The following is a 21,863-nucleotide window of genomic DNA, read 5'->3' on the forward strand; positions in this document are numbered from 1 at the left end:
TTTTTGTAACAGACATTTGAGATTTTTTTCACAGTTAAAGGAGACCTTGACATTTGAAGAACCACTTGACATCAGAACTAATCATACATAAGCATAAACTGCACATCATACCTCCAATTGTGTCCAGATTTTCACATCTATTTCAATTCAATTCAATTCATTTGTATAGCACTTTTAGCAATTGACATTGTCTCAAAGCAGCTTACAGAAGTATAAAAACAGAGTTTAAAATTAAGTTTGTATTTATCTTTAACATTTATCCCTAATGATCAAGCCTGAGGTGATGGTGGTGAGGAAAAACTCCCTGGGATGATATTGGGGCAGTGGTGGCTCAACTGGTTAAGGCTCTGGGTTGTGAATTGGGGTTCAAGGTCCATCACAGCCAAGCTGCCACTGCTGGGCCCTTGAGCAAGGCCCTCAACCCACAACCTGCACTCTGACCCCAACCTCCTCAGTTGGGGTATGTGAAGAAAAGAATTCCACTGTGCTGTAATGTATATGTGGCAATAATAAAGGCTTCTATGCCCCCATTCTATTCTATGAGGAAGAAACCTTGAGAGGACCAGACTCAGAAGGGAACCTCATCCTAATTTGGGTCACACTGGACAGGAAATAATGTAAATGTAAATAATGTCCTTTCTACAAAAAGTTGGACCAAGAGCTCCTGAGGAACTAACAGGTCAGAGACATGTCTGAAATCATTACAGACTTAACACTAATTCCTTCATGCCAATGTCCAACGGTTCTGCAATAATAACCCAGAGGAATGTGAGGTCACATCCTAGCTGCTGGTAGAGCCTTGAGCAAGACCTTAACTCAACAGCTTAGACATCTGCTTGAAATAAATACTCCAAGTAGACAAATGTCTACAAGAGTATATAATATAAAATAAAATAAAAAAATGTACTTGATGGCTGGTTTACATTTAGCCACACCCACAAAACCATATAAGGTGAGCTTTAGAGCTTTAGCTACTATAGACCAACACTAACTTCTACTTTCATAAGGTGCCATTACTTTTGTTCTCATTAAATGGCTAGTCTGTTTGCCTTCACTGATTTGTTTTGTATTGCTTTCATTTAAGTGCATGAAATGTCTTCAAATCTATTTTACTAAAATAAATAACAATAACAATTTTACTTTACATTCATTTAAATGAATTAATATTTGTTTCTTCTTCTTTTTTTTTTATTTTAGTCTTGTAAATAAATCGTGTACGTTTACACAAAGTTTTTCCACTGTTCCTGTGCGAATGCTCGTGCAAAATATTTATAAATATCTTTGTTCATATAGAGCTTGAAAAACATGGCACAGTATCGCAACATGCATCTCCACCAGACAGGTCTGCATTACAGACTAGACACCTCACCATTTTAAGATCAGCAGCTGAAGCGAAGGTGAATTCTCAGCACTATAATTTTTATGAATACCGCGCTTAAACTCAAGCCTCAGATATTCTTCGAATAAAGGCTGTCATTATGAGCTTTCCTCTAAACTCTGAAGCCATAAAGCAACCTGAAATTTTAGTCTGAATTCAGACGTGTGCATTTATAATTAGCAGTCTCCAAACCACAGAACCTTTTATAATAAGGACTTTCTCTGAATTGAGGAAAGGTGTTTTTATGGATCCATCTCAAGCAACAGAAAACAGCCCATGTTGCAGGTAGGTATGTAGAGAGCTGAAAACACACGGGGTTCTCTATAAACTGGCATCATGATAATTAATGTCAGTGTCTATTGTAGCCAGCCAGACACACTCATTATGCTAGAAAGGCCATAATTTAATGTGAGTAATGGATGGTAAAATGAAAGACTATTTAATCTGACTGGGCAAGTAAATATAGCATAAGTGCTAGTCATTGGACAAATGTATATTCTCAATAGAGTTGATTGAATATCGTGACCCTCAGCAGGCTGTTGGCGCTGCCTGCTAAAAGTCAAATAGTGTATGCTTTGTATCAGGATCTCTCTTCCAGTTTTTTACGTAATCTTAGCCAGCAGCAATTTAGCTCCATATTAATCCCAATCACAGTAACATATCAAATAGCACAGGATCTAAATGATTCCACTGCCAGCTCTAGGCGAGAAACATCTGGTCTACGTGAAAAGTGAAAAAAGTCCCTAACCTTCTTCTGACCCACAGTTTCTAATGAGAACCTATAGAAGGTGCGATTCGAACTTGAGCCCACAGTAAGGCTATTGTGAGTCTTGGCTAGAAGTGTGAAAGCCTGAGTAAGTTTTTTACCCTAGGTTTGTCTTTTTCTCCTTTTAATAACCTAGCTGTTATTTAGCTTAAACAAACACTCTGCATGTAACTAATGGGGAATGAAATTAGCAAGTAAGGTTCAGCTACAGCATATTATAGAAGGGCTGTCAAGTGTCACGCATTGAGAGTGACAATCACTCATGTCAGTCTTTTCTAACGCTCTCCCGCCACACATCGTATTTCTCACGGAGATAAACATTTTAACTATTTATCATATATTTAATATGCCGCAGCGCGCAAAATGTATCAGTCCGCACCGCTGTCTCTATGGAACCAATCAAGCAGGAATCAAGTGGGTCTCAGTTCTTAGTCGAGCCTGACAATTATCAGCTAATCAAAAAAAAAGAGGCTACACAATAGCCAATCATTAAATAGCACTATCTGGGTAAGATTTAACGCAACAACCAATGAAAAAAAATAATATTCTATAGCGAGGGTATTTTCGATGGTCGGTTTGAACAAAAACTCAGCTTGTCTCTGGACGGGACATTGTCTTCAGTCATGACCCTAAAAATGTCTGGGCTTGAGCCGAACTGTTGAATGGGAGCAAATGATAAAGGATAAATGATAAATGATAAAGGAGTCCAAAAGGGCAACAAACACTTACAATAAACACTCACACACACACACACACACACACACACACACAAATTAATAAATGGAAATTAAACAAATACTTTGTAGTTGGTTAAATTGCAGTCAGTGATCCTTAACAATCACAACTCCCCCATTATTTAATTTTTTTTTTTTTTGTTCCGGAGTGGGGGGTGGAGATGTCACGCTTGCCTGTCTTCAAAACTTGAGAGCCTTGTTATAGTCATAATGCTAACAAATTCAGCACACTCATCTGATTGGTCAGAAAGATTGTGTCAGCATACATATCTGCAACCAGAGCCATTAAAAAGATTAAAAACATGGTTTAACATATACATCTCAGGTCTCGAGGGGACTTCAACAGCTAGCCAAAATGTCTCAAATTAGCATCGTGTCTCTGCTCCTATATCACTCCGTACCTGTCCACAAAAAGGATCACCAGGTCTTCTTGGACAGCCAGAGCTTCCATTGCTTCCTTGAGCAGTCTGACCTTCTGTCCTCCACCAATAGAGTGTCCCACGTCTCCTCCTTTCCATTCCTCACCCATCCCTAACACCTGGAAAAGACCAGATGTGATTTAGATCTGTGTTTTTAAATTTATTTTACACAACAATGCCATTTTACATTTAGAAGAATATTAAGTGGGTTGGAAAAAAAAATTAAAACTATGTAACTAAATAATAATAATTAATAAGAATAATTTAATGTCACGTATCTGAACGCTTTATTCAGAATTCAACCCATAACACCAAAAATCTATTTTTGAAATAATGGTTTAATAATAAATACGGTGTCTCTCATAAGTATTCACACTTGGCATTTTGTGAAACTGGAATAAACTCATTTCTATACTATACGTATAATAAAACGCTCGCTCTACCTGGAATTCATACTCAGAAACTCCAGATGGTCTCCTCAACCCAGAGTTCAGAAAATACCTGATTCTTAGATAATACAGTTTATTTATTAAATCATTTTCAGGTAAAAAAAAAAAAGAGTATTTACCCTTCTGTTGCAATTTAGTTCTTTTTAGAAAGAAACACCGAAACACCAAATGTTTTGCAGGCTCCTGAAGAACCATGACATTAACTTTAGAACATTTCCATTTACAGTATTTGGCTGATGCCCTTAACAAGAGTGACACACAATTAATCTCAATTTACATACCTGAGGCTTAAGGGTCTTGCTTAGGGGCCCAGCAGTGGTAGCTTGGTGGACCCGGGGTTCAAGCTCACACTCTTCTGAGCTGTAGGCCTTAACTACTGTACTGCCACATGGCCCAGCATACACTTATGGACCTGAGATCTAGTTTGTTCCTCTATTTTGCTCTATGGTAAAATAACTATCTAGACTAGACTAGCTCTTTTGTCTAATCTTTAAATTCAAATATCCTCCTCGAGAATTTGAATTTAAATGCATAAATGCTACAGACAACCTGATATGAAGAGATATTTCATCTCTTCTTCATCTAAACAATCTTCTAAATTTCTTCCTGGCATTAAAAATCCTCGTGTGCTTTGGTCCAGAGCAAAGACTGAGCCGTTTGCTTAAAGGCTGCCATTTATGGAATCAGACCAGACACCAAAGCAAAGCCAGCTGAATCCAAGCTCTCAGTCTTCAAACACAATTTTCACGCTACGTTAAGAAACACCGCAGTAAAACACAAGACCTACCTAGCCTCGATCGACCTGGTCGTGATTCACTACTGAAACATTTTACAGATTTTTATTTGTTTAAATTTTTTTAATTACAGAAAAAAAACATTCTCAAATCCAAAGCAGCGTTTGAAGCCAGACATTTTTGACGTGCATGATGCTCCGGATCCTGTTCACTCCTTTTAGTTCGTCTGTGAAATTATTTGAAATCCCGACATTCTGAAATCACACAATGCTCCAAAGAATTCAGACTAACTTGAGGGCATTGGTTTAGGAAAAACAGATTTGGCAATGAGTAACTGACTACCCATTTCTCACAGTGAGTCATCTTACCTTTACTGAATATTTGAAGTAATTTGCGGACTGCATGAAGCGCAGAAAGCCGTCAGATTCTTGTGTGGCGACAGTGAGGACGAGAAGTTTTTCTAGAGAAAGAGAAAAAGAAATATACAGGGTCATGTTCAAATCCCAATCACATTTACACTAAATCCCAATCACATTTACTTCGAATCCCAATCACTTTTGGGAATGATGGGAATGATACAATAATGTTAAGCAGAAGAAACAAACATAGAGTTTGAATTGTGCACTAAGCTACAATAAATACTTTAACCATCAAACAATGCATATGTTTCTTCTGTTGGTTTTTATTCACACAACATATCATGCCCTCATTACCAGTACACTGTCCTTCTGTTGCATTGACCGAATGGAAATCGGATGGAAATGTCTGCAAGTCTAATATAAAAGGACTCTGCTGGAATTCGGTGTGTTTTAGACGTGTGTTTTGTTGATAACCTTACACAAACGTTTAGTGGCTGAAGATAAGACTTTCACATTTTAGAGACTTACGGACAATCACTTGGGGCATCTCAGAGAGCAAGAGCAAAAATGGGTTTGATATCATCATTTACTTTGAGGATACAAACATTTGTGTGGAAACATTTGTTTGCTTCTTTACATATTTACATTTCTTTACAGCTGAGCAATTGAGGGTTAAGGGCCTCACTCAGGGGTGCCAGATTGGTGGCCCTGAGACTTGAACTCATAACCTTCCAATCAGTAATCCAACACCTTAACCATTGAGGTACCACAACTCTATGAACACAAGGTTCCTAGCAGGCTAGATAAAAACAGAAATACTTCTGAAATGCTACAGATTCTTAAAGGTCTTCATTTTAACCACCACTGTGGACTGAGACATGACACATAATATCCACCAATGTCTGGTACACTTTGAGAAATTTTGACACAACGTTGGATTATATGTTTAACACATACATACAGAGATTTATTGTATTGTTCTCCTAATTGTTAAACCATCATTCTTTCCACAATTAGATCTCTTGTACATTATTCACCTGCCCATACACTCCCCCCCACCTAAAAATGGTAATTGTAATAATTGCAATTAGGACTCTAACTATGACGGTTACTATACACATTTTTCTACCTTCTGTAACCAGACTTGTGTATATTACACAATGTAAAACACCAGCCATGCCAAAATCCCTCGCTTCTTGAGTGCCACTTCACCATAATGGCATGTATGTAGTTTTTTGGCCACAATATGGAATAAAAAAAGGGTCTCAAGTTACTTCAAACCAAACTGCAACCAAACCTCAAACCTATGTCAACATTATGTGAATGGATTCAAGAAGTTTATTCCCTCGTGTTAAATGGATAAACACAGAGAAGAGATTTGTAATCGCTATAATTAGGGGTCCAAGCACCAAAGGTACCAAAATCATTTCCTCACAGTAAGAAAATGTGCTTGTCAATTACTTTACGTTTCCCAAGTGTCTATGTGAGTTATAGAGTGTTGTTTAGGAAACCGATACAGTAAAAAAGCAGTGTAGAAATTCAATTCAAAGATGGAGAGGTACTAGTACTATCAAACAGAGTTAGGGCTGGCTATCAGCAGTGCAATTAGTCACTGAAATATATTTACTTTGGATGTAAATTTTCTGTAGAAATTCTGCTCATTATTTCATCGTTCAAACATGCCGTCCATCTTGGAGAGCGCAAAATATAGTCTGGTAGAAAACCCAACAGATCATCATTTAGACCATGTGAGTAATAACTAGCTATAACCCAACATACCACTCAGGCTAATTGTATGTCTGGAACAGAGGTGGCAAATTAACCCATTTTTAAAAAAAAAAAAAATCACGATACAGTCCAGACAAAAATCTGGAAAAATTTGATTTACTGGTCGAAATTCCTCGCTTAAATTACACATTTTTAAATTCACTTGAAGAATAAATCAACAAACTTTTACAAAAAGAACACACAATCACAGCATGTAATATGTTTTTTTTTTTATCAAATTGCAGAAAAATCGCCAACAATTCAAGATGGCTGACAGTTTTCAGGTGGACGTCTAACACATGTATTATATATAAATATATGTGTGTGTGTGTGTGTGAAATTTTTGTGATTTTTCTTTCATTCATTCATTAATTTTCTACCGCTTATCCGAACTACCTTGGGTCACGGGGAGCCTGTGCCTATCTCAAGTGTCATCGGCCATCGAGGCAGGATTACACCCTTGGCGGAGTGCCAACCCATCACAGGGCACACACACTCTCATTCACTCACATACTACGGACAATTTTCCAGAGATGCCAATCAACCTACCATGCATGTCTTTGGACCGGGGGAGGAAACCGGAGTACCCGGAGGAAACCCCCGAGGCACGGGGAGAACATGCAAACTCCACACACACAAGGCGGAGGCGGGAATCGAACCTCCAACCCTGGAGGTGTGAGGCGAACGTGCTAACCACTAAGCCACCGTGCATATATACATATTAAATATATATATTCAATGATCAATGACACTCAATGATCAACATGAACACAACCAGAACAATCACAAATTCCATCCAGAATGACTTGGAGAAATAAAAGAACATTACATTTTTACTTTTAACTCATTAATTCAACTCAGCAGATAAGTGTGAAGTTCCTGACTGTAGGGTTCAGCAGTTGCAGTGGCATTTGAACTCATGACCTTCCAAATAGTCAGTCCATCATATCTACTGAATCATTTTTTCTCTAGTCAACTTTGCACAAATTTCTTACTGACTCTTTGATCTACTTACATAAGGCAAAGAGAACTTGTGCTCCAAGAGAGCACTGGGGGGGGAAATCAGCTTGGACAGGAAACCACTGTGAGAGGACAGTTTTAATATGCTGTGCTTTTTAGAAATGAGTAGAAAAGTATAGCAGACTAAATCACAAACATGATTGACTGGATATTTCCGTTCAGAATAGGGCTTTTAGAGAAGTCCATGAGGTGCTGTTACAATGTGGAAAATGTTCTCGATAAAAGCATTGGAAGATTTTTTTTACATAAATAAGGTCTAAATTGTGATCCAACATCAAAGCATTTTTATTTATATAACACCTTTAAAAGACAAGCGTTTCCAAAAGTGCACCATAATACAATAAAATCAAATAGAAATGAAAAAAAAAAACAAAATAAACAACGAAGCAATAAAAACAGTAAAGAACAAATGCAACTAAAAAAACAACTCCCATCAGTGGTGTATTCCAGCATGAGCCTGACCACGATAAAGCTTGTATTTAAAGAGGAGTATTAGTAGGGTTAAGTGCTATTTGATCATCTCTGACGTGGAGATGCACCTACAGTACAGTATGAACCTTTCCGAATAGCTCTTGAGAAAGAGTTTGAGATAGCCAGAATGAGAGAGAGATGCTTTCTCATGTTCTTGTGCAGGTTAAATGGCTTGCTGCATTTTGGGTCAAATGAAGACAACAGATAATTAGGAGAGTTACATGTAAAGGGAACTCCATCAATCCATTAATTCATTCATTTATCCATTTTCTGTAGCATTTATCCTACACAGAGTTGCAAGGAACCTAGTGTCTATCGCAGAGGGCACCTAGGCAGGGTCCCAAGCCATCACAGGGCACATTTACACTCACACACTCACACACTACAGACAATTTAGAGATGCCAATCAGCCTACAGCTCATGTCTTTGGACTAGTGTGGGAACAAAGTACTCGAAGGAAAGCTCTGAAGCACAGGAAGAACATGCAAACTCCACACACACACACACACACACACACACACACACACACACACACACACACACACACACACACACACACACACACACAGGGCGGAGGACCAAACTGTGCCCACATGAAAAAAAAAAAAATAGATGCTAAAAGTCTGGAAAGTCAGCATGTTCAGCAAGAATGCCAATTATTCATGCACAATAACTATTCATAAATAAATGTTAGATGTGGCAAAATATCTAGACATTGACCAAAACAGCAGACAAAAAACTGCCACTTTACAACATACCAGTGTAGAAAATGCATGAAATACTGCTGTACACTGTTTTGTGCTAACCAACCCTGCAGACAGAGCTGCTATGCCAAGCTGGTGGAGGCCATTAAGATCCATCGCTACTGGAAAAGCAGTCCCACATGGGGTGCCAAAAAGAATTACATTCCCATTACAACCCAGTGTCACCCAGAAGGGGAAGAGTGACTCTGGATCCTATGAAGGTTTCTTTTTAAGAGTTTTTAATCACCACTCCGACCTCTGGCTTGTTTGTTTGGGATTTAAATCTACATCTAGGTTCCTATAAATCTGGGGACAGTCTACTGTTAAAATGCACTGCACCAATAAAAGTTAATTGAATTTATTTCCATGCTCGAGTCCAAATTTTTTTAGCCCAATTTATTCATTAGTAAATACAACACAATTAATATATCAAACCTAATAAAATGTTCTTTTTTAAACTAAAATCTCAGCAACACTGACCTAATAAAGATGAAGAGAAATAGTTCAAGATATTTAATGAGATAGAGTGAAAAGTAATTCAGTGCATTCGGTTTGTAGGCTATTAATAGTTTGAATCATTGTCTCAGAGAGTCTTGGTTCTCTCTTCCATCTACGTTACGATTCTTTCGCATCACGAATAGACAAGGCCACTTCACCGAACGCACTCAGACGGCCTTTACACACATTCTCATTTTAATCTTGAAAAGTAGAGTGGGATTGGTGAGGAACATCTGGAGAACATATTACTGCCAAACAGCTGTGTTCACTGTAACAGAAAACATTTCAGACGCTTCCGGCTTCGCGACCGGATCACAAAGGTAATGTTTAGCCTGAGGCGCTTACATGCGACGTTACCTCATTGTGGCACGATTCAAATGTGACTTTAATCGGGGTTTAAATGAGAAATGCAGAAGGTCAGATGGAAAAAAAAGTGACTTTTCCCCTGTTTGTGTAGTGTTAATGTATACGGCAGGCAACATCCTCCGACTTTTCCTAAAATAATATGGGAAATATTTTCTGTCTCGAATAAATGACTCATCCTTCAGTCACAGTACAATCACAGAGAAGCGCTTTTTTAACTTTACACTTAAACGATGGCATGAAACTATCTTTGGGGGGAAAAAATGCAGCTGATGTCATGTCCTGAAGATTTTAGTGCTCTGGATATACAGTACTTTTACTCATGACTCACATTAATCTCTTGCTCTGTCTCCCTAGCTTTAAAGAGAACCTACTGTACCAGGAATAAGACGATATATCCGACAGACTTGACCTATCCGAACCTTAACAAAGCCGTGCTTTTCTTCCTTTATCGAGATTACTGACATCAAGCAAACTCAGCAACATACACAGAAAGTCATTACATACAGTATGTGTCTTCACCAGGAGGAGTTAAAAAAAAAGAATCCTGTTTTTACATTTCCAGCATTTGACAGACAGCTTATCCAGAGCCATGTGCATTTATTTCATTTATACAGCTGAGCCAGTGAAGGATAAGGGCCTTGCTCAGGGGCCAATGAGAAGCAGCTTGGTGGCCCTGGGATTCAAGCTCACAACTGTCTAATGAATGGTCCAACACCTTAACCACTAATCCGAGTAATATTTTCGCAAAAAAAAAAACTTTGCTGCTAAAGTTGCATCAATAATTAAAAAAAAAAACAAAAACACAACAATCATACAAAATCCTGACGTCCTTATGCATGCTTTCCCCACACTCCAACTGTTGGACCAAAGAATGACCTGAAAACGATCTGAGCATACACACACACTCAAACACACACACACACACACACACACACACACACACACACACACACACACACACACACACACAGTCTCTCACCTGGGTGGCATTGTGAGGAGTGAACTGTATGAAACACTTCACGGTGTTTTGTTCTAAGAAAGTAATCAATGATGGAGTTGAGTGATGTATTTTTACAAGATATTTGATTTTATTTTTTCCTTTCTGTATGTGTGTATTGTAACAGTCATCATATATGATGTTACACTCATACTCTGTAAATTGTGGTCTTTATTTAATTTTTGTGTATGGGATTGTCTATTAAATGTAATTTACTGTATGTCAGTACATTTGAGGGTCACCAACAGCCGGTACTGAATTCCTTCTGTGTTTAAAAACAAACTTTTTACACACACACACACACACACACACACACACACACACACACACACACACACACACACACACACACACACACACACACACACACACACACACATACACACACAAAAAGCTTGTCCAGCTTGTCATGTTACTCAGAATCCTTCTAATTCCTGAAGACTTTCTAGGCCTACAGATCTTACAGAATTTCCTCTGACTCTGGAGACTCCTTCCACAAACACCATCTAAATGCAGTGCTTTTTTGTTAAAACATGTTTACCAAATGGTGCACCATCACAGAAGTTCCTGCAGGGCCAATATTTGTGAAAATTCTCAGTGTAAAGTGTTTCTCTGTGCGACAAAATTCTAAAAATTTTCTAGAAATGAGAGAGTTTCGCCTTAACATTAAAGAGAAGATCCTAATAAAGATAGATAGAAGTTATTCATAAAGCATCTTAACCCTTAAAAGACCCCATAAAGTCAAAAAGTGTTAGGAGTAGTGAGGAGGACTTTTAAGAGGATTAATAATTTCTTTATCAGAGGAGAAAATGTCCAAAAAAGGGGGTTGAAGAAATGTGTTGTATAGAATATTTAATGATGATAGTGAGTTAATAAGATGATACAGATTACATTGTGTAGGGATTAGTTTTGTGATGAATCATTCATTCGTTTTCTACCGCTTTCTTCCGAACTTCTCGGGTCACGGGGAGCCTGTGCCTATCTCAGGCGTCATCGAGCATCAAGGCAGGATACACCCTGGATGGAGTGCCAACCCATCACAGGGCACACACACACTCTCATTCACTCACACACTACGGACAATTTTCCAGAGATGGCAATCAACCTACCATGCAAGTCTTTGGACCGGGGGAGGAAACCAGAGTACCCGGAGGAAACCCCCAACCCTGGAGGTGTGAGGCGAATGTGCTAACCACTAAGCCACCGTGTCCCCCTGTAATGAATCATATATATATATATATATATATATATATATATATATATATATATATATATATATATATATATATCATTTAGAGAGACACTAACATCTCAAAAAAAGAGCTGAAATGCCATAGTGTCAGAAATTATATTTGTCTCTATGACATTTCTGTGCTGTAACAGAGATGTTTACATTTACATTTACATCACATTTATACCATACAGATGTTAGCGCAATCTCTAATATGATCGGTCACGAACGTAATCCCTACACAATATAGACTTAAATATCTTAACATAGAGACAAAGTGAAGTTTTATAATAAACCAGATTTTAAAAACACTTTTTGTTTTTTTTATTAGACAACCAATCACAGTCTTCAAAACAAAAAGATAAAAGTTAAGATAAAAGAGATTAATTATTAAGATAAAATTATTATTTTCCTTGCCCTGAGCTGCTCTGTGATTGGTCCTGAACCACTCTTAAGATAAGATTCTTTGTTAGAATTTTCTTAAGCTAAACTAGTCCCGGTATACGACTTGTGTCAGAGATGCTATTCTAGAAAATTAATCAACAAATGTTTTACTAATCAGAGCTGAGAATTCCCCAGCAATGCAATATAAACTGTTCCTGTCCCCGAATTGCAGACGACTTTGAGTTTGACAGACGTTCTCTACCAACACCAACACAGCTGGAGACAATTACATCTCTGTGGTTCAAGCCAAACTGCACAAAGACACGTGGAGCGGGGTTGATTGTAGAGATTAGTCAGGATTTGCCCATGGATTGAAAGGTACTTTGAACGGTTAATGATTCACAACGATTAAATCTTAGCACCAAGTACAAAGTAAAGAGCTCTCGATTATCCAGACGATTGTTTAATGAAACCTGTTTTCTCGGATCAATTTGGAAAAGGCAAGCATCTGTTGTAAAATATTCCTCTGTGGTGACAAACTGGAAGTGTAATGTTGTGTGAAAATTGTGTGACTGTTTATAGCATCTTCTATCCATTTCTTTTGGCACAAAAAAATGAAACCGACAAAAGAAATCACGATCATGTTTACAACTGTAGCTGTTAATCACCGATCACATGCGACTTCTCAAGTGGGATTAGTTTACAAGTACTGTATTTTTTTACTTCTCTATATTATCGATGTTAAGTGACTGAAAAAGAACACAGTTATTTCATGCTCCGTGCGTCTATGCCATTGTATAAAAAGCCTAATCTGAGTGATTTGTCTATAATCTGTTTGATTTGAAGCCTATCTTCAGTTTCCTACAGTATACTGTGGTAATACTAAATCGTAGCAGAATTTGTTCAAGGGTCCAACTCTGGTTCTCTGGCTATTGAGTGTTTGTACTTTGAGAACAAAAAATAAAAAAACAATTAATTTATCAGGCTATATGTGAATATATCTATTCATAAATTGTTTATAGGATCTGTATGGATTACATTTTACATCCAGGCATTTGGCAGAGGCCCTTATCCAGAGCACATTACATTAAACTAATTTATACAGCTAAGCAATTGAGGGTTAAGGGCCATTCTTAGGGGCCCAGGAGAGGTAGCTTGGTGGCCCTGGGATTTGTACACACATCCTTCTAATCAGCAGTCCAACACCTTATACACTGAGCTACCACCTCCCCTATGCATTTCAGGAAAATCATTTTGTAGCTTACAAAAATCTTCAAGTATATATTTACACATCGATTCAGCATCTTGAAATTGTGGAAATGGTGATTAGTTACTGAGAATTTACACCGTATATGGAATAAGATGTCATTTTAAAGAAAACCTTGTGAAGCTGAGGCATTTCATATTAAGGGAAAAACCAATCCCAGAAAATGCTAAATATTAAAAAAAAAAAGCCTTTAGGGTCTGTATTTAAGTTTGTATTTAATTTATTGAGGTTCTTTTCCAGTCAATTTCTAAACTATTTTATACTTTAATGAATATTGAGCTTAATTGTGCCCTGGAACAATATTGTCTTTAAATAACTAAATAATTAATGTGGAAACATGCTACATCCTGGAAAAAAGTAGGTCATGCTTATTTTTGGCAAAAAGCACTGGGACACATTCCAGTCTAATAAAAAGTATGCTCAGTATTCTGCCACTTTAAATTCCTGCCCTTATATCTGACCTTATTACAACTCAGATCTGTACCACAGCCATAAGTAATGCCACCTTCCAAACCGACAACATTACATACACTACATATGTAGAAGTGCATTATAAAAATAATTCTTACTTAAAACATTTTAAATATTAACACACCATAAAGTACCTAACACAACAATAATAATAATAATCCATCTATCTATCAATTCATCCATCCATCCATCCATCCATCCAACTATTTTCTGTTGCACCGATCCGACACGGAACCTGGAGCCTCTGCCAAGGGACTCGGGGCATAAGACAGGGTGATAATACAAACCAAATTCACTTAAGCGGGGCCAAAAAAACACTTAACTATTCAAACAACGCTTGATCCATTGTAACTCCTTGGGAAGAAACACACACTGATCGTAGACTCTGCATGATAACTAATTTATCTCCTTAGATCCTTCGAGAAACATTTTCTCTAAGATTGACAGTGGGAATCTTAAAAATATGGGAACCTTTCAAATATGAAACTAAATACTTCACCCTAGAGCTGTGAGGTACACACTGTGGCAAATGGTTCTGAGTAGAACTCAATTCAGTAGCCAAGACAAAAAAAAACCTTAAGGAACATTTTAATCTTTAGATGAACAAGAAGAACATTGCATAGACAGGAAATGGACTTTTTTGCACCCTGGACCTTGGACTTCTGAGGTAATAAGACAAAATGACAAAACATTTATCTAGTCTACTAAATAGTTCTTATGTTTATCCCTCTGAAGGAAACCTTGAAAGGTCTGTGAACAGATAAGGTTTTCCTTCAAAAAAGCTTCCAAACCATCTACTTTCATTTTAAAGCTCCAAATAAAACCTCTGAACAAACCTAAATAACCCTAAGATCCCTTAAGAAAATAAGTGGAAACGTGGAAGCTCTGAACCACTGACCCTGGAGAATTGAGGGTTCTTTGGGTCGTGTTTCTTAGGGAACCTTAAAGAGTTCTATGGAGAATCCAATCAGGAAAGAACCATTCTATTCAAAGAACCATTGAAGAGATGCACATACACTCTGACTCACACACACCAGCCTAATAGTGTCAAATTGGAAACATTTTAATGTAACCACAAGAAAGTTCTTCTTGTACACGAGAGCAGTAAACTGTACCTGCTTGTCTGGAAACTCTCTCACACACACGCACACACAGCGTCCTGCACCAAGGTAGGCAGCCCATGTGTTTCCGCTCTGGCCCCAAAAAAATCTAATTTGATGCCTGGGTGTGCAATAAACCAAAGGAAATGATCCTTGGTCAGACTTTTTAGCTGTCCATGACTAAAATAGAAGTATATTCTCCTGTGGGCCCTTGGAGCTGATGATGGGTAAAAAACACACATGTCTCTGCTCATAACCCCGGAACCGTGTCATGTACCGGCTGATGTTAGGCACTTTCAATCACGCTGCTCTAACTCTGCCTTAACAATAACAGCTTCTTGGTGATGACTAATAGGTGACTCCATCTCCATCTGCCAGACCTATCGCCATCTCTCAGGACCTCTGAAAGTGATGGAACACACCAAATAGCCCCATTTAACTTTTCCCAGGATGGAAAATAATCATAATTACAGAAGATCAAAGGAAAGGAAGATGGCTGACAATTATTACCATCACTTCCTTCTCGAAACTGGGTGTTGCTATGGGGATTTTTTATTAGGAAAAAAACGCAGAGTAAGGCAGGAACAACAAGCTCTGTATTTTGTGGTAAACTGCTCATTAACCATGCTGACAAAACCTCAGACACGTCCCTCAGCACTGTGCAGGAACAGATTAGATTAGAAAACCTTGAAATATCTCAAGTTGGTGAATTCTGTAACGGCAGCTGACTATAGCAGCAAGTCAGCGCTCAATGTACTTAAATATAATTTTCAGTCAGATTTATAAAGAATATTACATAATGTTTACATAAAAATATGTCTTTCAACGTTGAGTCATTTCATAGCTTTAAACATGTTTCTAATGACTGGATTGTAACTGACGTACAAATATAAAATGAATGAATTCGACAAGATATTTTAGTCAGATCTATGAACAGATAAATGATCAAAAACACATATTTAATAGTCTTAGTGCTTCCTAACATTTAAATGCATGACAAACTGCATCCGTTTGTCTGGTGGACTGGTGAAGGAATGTTTGCACAAACCCGGACAAGTTATATTCCTTACATAGTGAATGCAGAGGAAATACTTTCTGTTAAGTTCTCCTTCATTTTAATTGCACTGAATCAACTCATATATTCATTAGAGTAAAAAGATTCAGATCTTAACCTTTGTAAAAATTCATATAAATATACTGTACTTTTGCTAATGAGACCCTCCATGTTTTACTTTAGCAAATCGTTAGCTAATCCTGATCTACTGTATAAGGTTATATATGCTTTCACACTTATTTTTTATTTATTTTATTTTTTTTTCAGGAAAGGTGGTATAGCCTAAGCATTTTGTTCTAATGTGGAAAAAATAACATCATAGCTTGAGTGATGTGTACGCTGCAACCGGAAATATGCTAGCTAGTATCCAAGCCTAGTCTTGCTTTATGGATTAGATTTATTAGGATGTTATGGAGGGGGTTTGTCTTTAGTGGGGAATTGGAGGAAAACATATTAAGATGGATGCCAGATCATTTAAATTCCAAACATTACATTTACATCATTTGGCAGACGCCTTTATTAAGAGCGACTTACATTATCTAATTTTTTTTTTTTAAATACAACTGAGCAATTGGGTTTAAGGGCTTTGCTCAGGGGCCCAATAGTGGCAACTTGGTGGACCTGGGATGGAACTCATAACTTTTCGATGGTAGCCCACACATGCCCCAAACAAACGTAAAGCACAGACATCCAGCTAATGGGACAAACAGTACAAGAGTTTAGATCTTGCCTAATTTTTCTCATTGTTGGGAGTAGGGTTGCAAAGGGGCGGAAAGTTTCCGATAAATTTTCGGAAACTTTCCACGGGAACTTAATCTGGGGAATTTTGGAAATATTCAAAATCGGAAACTTTATGGGAATTTATGGAAATTTATGGGAATTTACAGGAATTTATGGGAATTATTTGGAAATATAGGGAAATTTATATAAACTATATCATATACAAACATAAATAAACATTTTGTTTGGTCAGAAGCAGACATGCATGCAGGGTAATACACATTGCATAAATACCCATGCATGCAGGGTAATACACATTACACAAGAATTACGTCTTGACTGATTTAATTGTAAGTAGAACTTTAATTGATTCTTTCATTGAGTAACACAAAAGCATAATAAACATTGTTATGCTTGTAATAAACATTATTTTATAGAGGACTTTTTTATTTCAGGGGGGAGTGAGTGTGTGGGAGAGGGTCATCAAATTATCTGTGTATGTGTAACACTCCTAATTTACTGCTTATTAAGAGTTAGTAAGGTAGTTATTAAGTTTAGGTGTTGGGTACAATTAAGAATGTAGAATAAGGTAATGCAGAATAAGGCATTAATATGTGCTTAATAAGTACTAATACATAGACAATATTCTATTAATATTCATGCTAATAAGCATCTAGTTAAATGACCCTAAAATAAAGTGTTACTGTGTATGTTACGGAAGAATGCAAGTACATGCAGGGGGTTTGGCCTCAATGGCCTTCCAGTAAGCAGTGTGCTGTGTGCGAGTGACCGAGTAACGCAGGGTACAGATTAAACTTAAATTGCATTAAATCTTGTTGTTTTAATCAAAATTATGCTGTTGAGATTTTCTTTAACTACATTGAAGTTCCTGGTTACAGGCAACTCTGCATTTTTTTTTTAAATTCCCAGTTTATTTCTGTGTATTCCTGTTAATTCCCATGGAAAGTTTCCAGCCTTGAAAATTCCTGGAATTTTGCAACCCTAGTTGGGAATCAATTCATAAAGCTTCACCGACTGAGATTCACTAGCATTCAAGCAGCACGTGTACTTGTTTTGTAGCGTTCTAACATTTAACTATTTTTGATATTTGATATTAACTATTTTCCTTGCAATAGTGATACAGTGGGCAGCTGAAAATGTTTTTTTATAGCAGTGGTCAGACCAAAAAAAGGTGTTATAGGCAGTTATTTGAAGGTTAAAGGAGGTACGTTTGCGACTGGTAGTGGAACTTTCAGTTAATGCTAACTTTCACATGCGAATTTAAAAACTTTCTCTTGTATGCCAAATAGAAAGAAAAGGAAAGGAGCTAATGTTTAATTTCACATGTAAGAAATGCTTATAAATGCAATAAGAGCTGTGTGCTATGAAATAAAGTTCTTTACAAGTAACTTGAAAATAATAGCTCTCAACTTCCAACACACAGCAGGGGATGTGTGGTAATAAAGTGTTTATTATTATTATTTTTTTTCTGCCTGCTCAGATTTACTTGTTAATTCATTTTAACTCTATACAGACACGTTGCATTGCTTTGGATTCGATTTCCGTATCTGATTTCCGATTTCAGTATAACAATATTACTAAGTTCTTTGGAAGCGTTATTATAGTGTTGTACAATAATTTAGATATTTATTTCTGCCTCCACTGATACACTCTAAGGATAGTCTAAAAGTGACATCCAGAGAAAAACTCATAAGGGATTGCTTTTGGAAAATCTGAGCAATCGGTACAGAATGGGATAGACAGACTGCAAAGATGAGAAGTAAGAAACTAAACACAGAGCCAAGAGTAGTGTCTCATAGTCCTACTCCATCATCTGTCGTCTGATCGTTGGCTCAAAACCATCATGAAAAATATCTTATTACAAGATCATTACTCTGTAACTGTAATGGTTTCTGTAGAATTCTACATAACCAACAAACACTAACACTGACACACTCTGAACTAAAAGCTATTTACCCAAGTAGGCCGCTTCAAAAAAGGACGTGGCAACCCATCACCCTGTTCCCCCCGAAGGCCAATTGCAGGGTTCGGATGCCAGCAGCCGCAGCGTGCTGAGCCCAGAGTGTTATATTCTGGCTCTTCTCTGGGATTCAAAGGCATACGGTTTATTGCTGCAAACAGTCTGTACATCCTATGGAGACTGTATGCGAACACAGAGAGGGTGATGGATGTTCTGCTTTCCCATGGTCATAAGGTCAGGATCATATGCTGAGCCATTTGGCAGTGCTTCAGTTGTTCAGAGCATGTGTAGGAAATGTAAATGATGATGTCATATATTAAGTGATGGCTGGATATAATATTTATCGGTCTCTCAACATAGTAGCTATTGATCTATTGAGTGATGCATGACATCACAAAGTCTGTGTTTTAAATCGGTTCCAAAAACCATAATACATATATGACATGTAAACAAACAGAAGAAAAAAAACCATTTCCTTCAATTTAAAGAACACCAAAACTTCATGCTTTCATTGCACATTGTGTACATGGTCTAGCATGGTCTAGGCTATCTGCTCTCTTTCTTATATATGAGCTCACAGACTAGTGTCACTGTGATTGATTGGAGTGTGTGGGGTTTCATGGTAGTTCGCCCATCCAACCCAGAGACACTCACAGTTTTGCTCCATAGGTTCCGTGGATGGTTGTGGTATCATTAGGATCTAGTCTTCTGATTATTATGTAGTCTTCTTTTCTTAACATGTTTATTTATATTTTTAAGCTGTACTGTTTTTCACAGTGCAACAAAGAAGAAAAAAAAAGTAAATGAAAAAAGTTTAATAAATATTATTCATTAGCAATAATTGGCTGAAAAAACTTTCTGTCTTTTATTTATTTATTTTTGGGGGAAATCTATGCTATAAATGCACTACATCAAGTGCATAAAATGCACGTAGCTGGGCAAATGTTGCACCTCAAACACTTAAGTCATATTAGTTACACCCAGTGGTATCTGTTGACCCAATGCACACGTGGTGTACATCTTCATGTCAACTGTAGCAATCAGGCACTGCTCGCTCCAACATAAGGCACCGCTTTTGTGGTGTTCAGCTATGGCTTTAATACAGGTCTCTCCTGTCCGCCCAAGCTGTGTTTAGTTAAGCAGAGAAAGTGAAAAAAAAAAAAAAAGACAAACATGTTTACAAAGTGACGGCTTTCCACAAGGTAAGACGGTTAAAGCCTCCTTTAACATTTCATGCACTAAATATCACAGATTTGCTCCAGCTGAATCTCTAGGTTCTACTTGGATCACATCCATTTACTCTGGTCTGGATTTCTAGTTTTAAGACAAGCGTGTAGTACAGGGCAGACTCAGAGTAAACAATTCTCACTTCAAAATATTAATGTGTTTAGAGTGTGGTAGAAATTTAGTAGTGAATAAAGGAGAATATATCGGGGATTTCAAAATAAAATCATCATCCTCTTTTTTTTTTTTTTTTTTTGAACCATCTTAATGTTTTAAGGGACTTGACCTCTATCAGAGAAAATGCTATACAGTAATATTTGCCAGCTTATAAAGCGCACTTGTATATATATTTTTCCGTATCTGAGCAAATACACTTTGCTCTCATACACTTCAGCATGTGATGGTTTGTTGTTAAAAAAGGCTGCAAAATCTTTAACCTTTTTAAATTTAGAAGACGTGTAAATAACGACTTGGCTTTTTTTTTTTTTTTTTTTTTACAGTGAAACACACCCAGGTCATATTGGACGTGCGACTTTTACTGTGTGGTAACAAAAGTCGTGGCTTGGAGGAAGATGAAATTGTAAGGCACGTCCAGTAAAATTCCATGCAACTTGCAGGACAGTCAGGGCCATGCATTAAACCCTGTTTTAAAATAGTATCGTTAGCAACATGACTTTCTTACCTGTCGGTATTTGCTCGCGGGCGCATTGAGCGTAACCAAGCAGGAGCGCAAGGGTGAGCGCATAAATCCCCGGCGAGAGCTCCATGATCTGACTGTAGATACAGGACAGAGTGCTTGAACAAGCCCAGAAGCCAGAGAACAGGGTGAGAGAACAAGCGCAAGTCCGACCAGTCAGCCTGTGCGCTTTTTCTTTTCCTTTTTCTTTTCTTTTCTTTTTTTCTTGTTTGGCTCAGCAGTGCGGGTCAGTGCGCTCACAGTCCATTCAGTCCCGCAGGAGTGACACAATCCCGAAGCAGAGAACACACACTTCGAACATACACACACACACACACACACACACACACACACACACACACACACACACACACACACACGTGCATACACAGAGCTGAAGACGAGGTGCACCTACAGAGGAGTGGGGAGTGAGAATGAAGAGTAGCTCCAATGCGCAAAAGGCGGAGTGATCACTTTGACCCATTACACATCAATCCCCCTCCTCCCTAACACACAAAATGAGAGAGCGAGAGAGAGAGAGAGAGAGAGAGAGAGAGAGAGAGAGAGAGAGAGAGAGAGAGAGAGAGAGAGCTGAAAAATGCTCCCCAACTATAGCCCAACTTTCCACATATAGAATCCAACACAATGATTCAAAGCATTTCTTTGTTTCATGATTCATGATTCTGATTGGTCAAAAAGCGTTGATTAATTTCCAATAACAGCAGCTCTTTTATATATTACTATATATAAAGTAGGATTATATTACTCAAACTCGTTCTGTTTGATAATCAGAACTAAAAAAAATTAATAAAGAATCAGCATCTACGTTTTTTCTGGAGTTTTTTTATATTATTATTATTATTATTATTATTATTATTATTATTATTATTATTATTATTATTATTATTTGGACTCAATTATTATTATAATATTATTATAAATATATTATTATAAATATTATTTGGATGTTTATACCTTTTTTGTTGTAAGTGAAGTTATTTTATGGACATTCCACAACATATAATGAACTATAAATTCCTAAAAAATGATTTGC

General features: G+C 37.4%; 1 protein-coding gene across 2 annotated transcripts in view; it reads right to left on the reverse strand.

Moving 5' to 3' along the window:
* Nucleotides 1-21,258, reverse strand: part of plod2 (procollagen-lysine, 2-oxoglutarate 5-dioxygenase 2) — a 49,152-nt gene extending 27,894 nt beyond the window's left edge. Inside the window, exons 1-3 of one of the 2 annotated variants that reach the window (XM_047811588.1) lie at nt 20,816-21,258; nt 4,849-4,940; nt 3,280-3,416 (exon numbers count right to left, since the gene is read on the reverse strand). In XM_047811588.1, the coding sequence (XP_047667544.1) occupies nt 3,280-3,416; nt 4,849-4,940; nt 20,816-20,900 (314 nt within the window). In that variant the 5' untranslated portion in view covers nt 20,901-21,258. The remainder of the gene's footprint in view (nt 1-3,279; nt 3,417-4,848; nt 4,941-20,815) is intronic. The other variant, XM_027159953.2, reaches the window with a different exon arrangement.
* Between the last annotated feature and the right edge of the window lie 605 nt (nt 21,259-21,863).

This window comes from Tachysurus fulvidraco, chromosome 3, assembly GCF_022655615.1.
Source record: "Tachysurus fulvidraco isolate hzauxx_2018 chromosome 3, HZAU_PFXX_2.0, whole genome shotgun sequence".
Taxonomy (NCBI): Eukaryota; Metazoa; Chordata; class Actinopteri; order Siluriformes; family Bagridae; genus Tachysurus; species Tachysurus fulvidraco.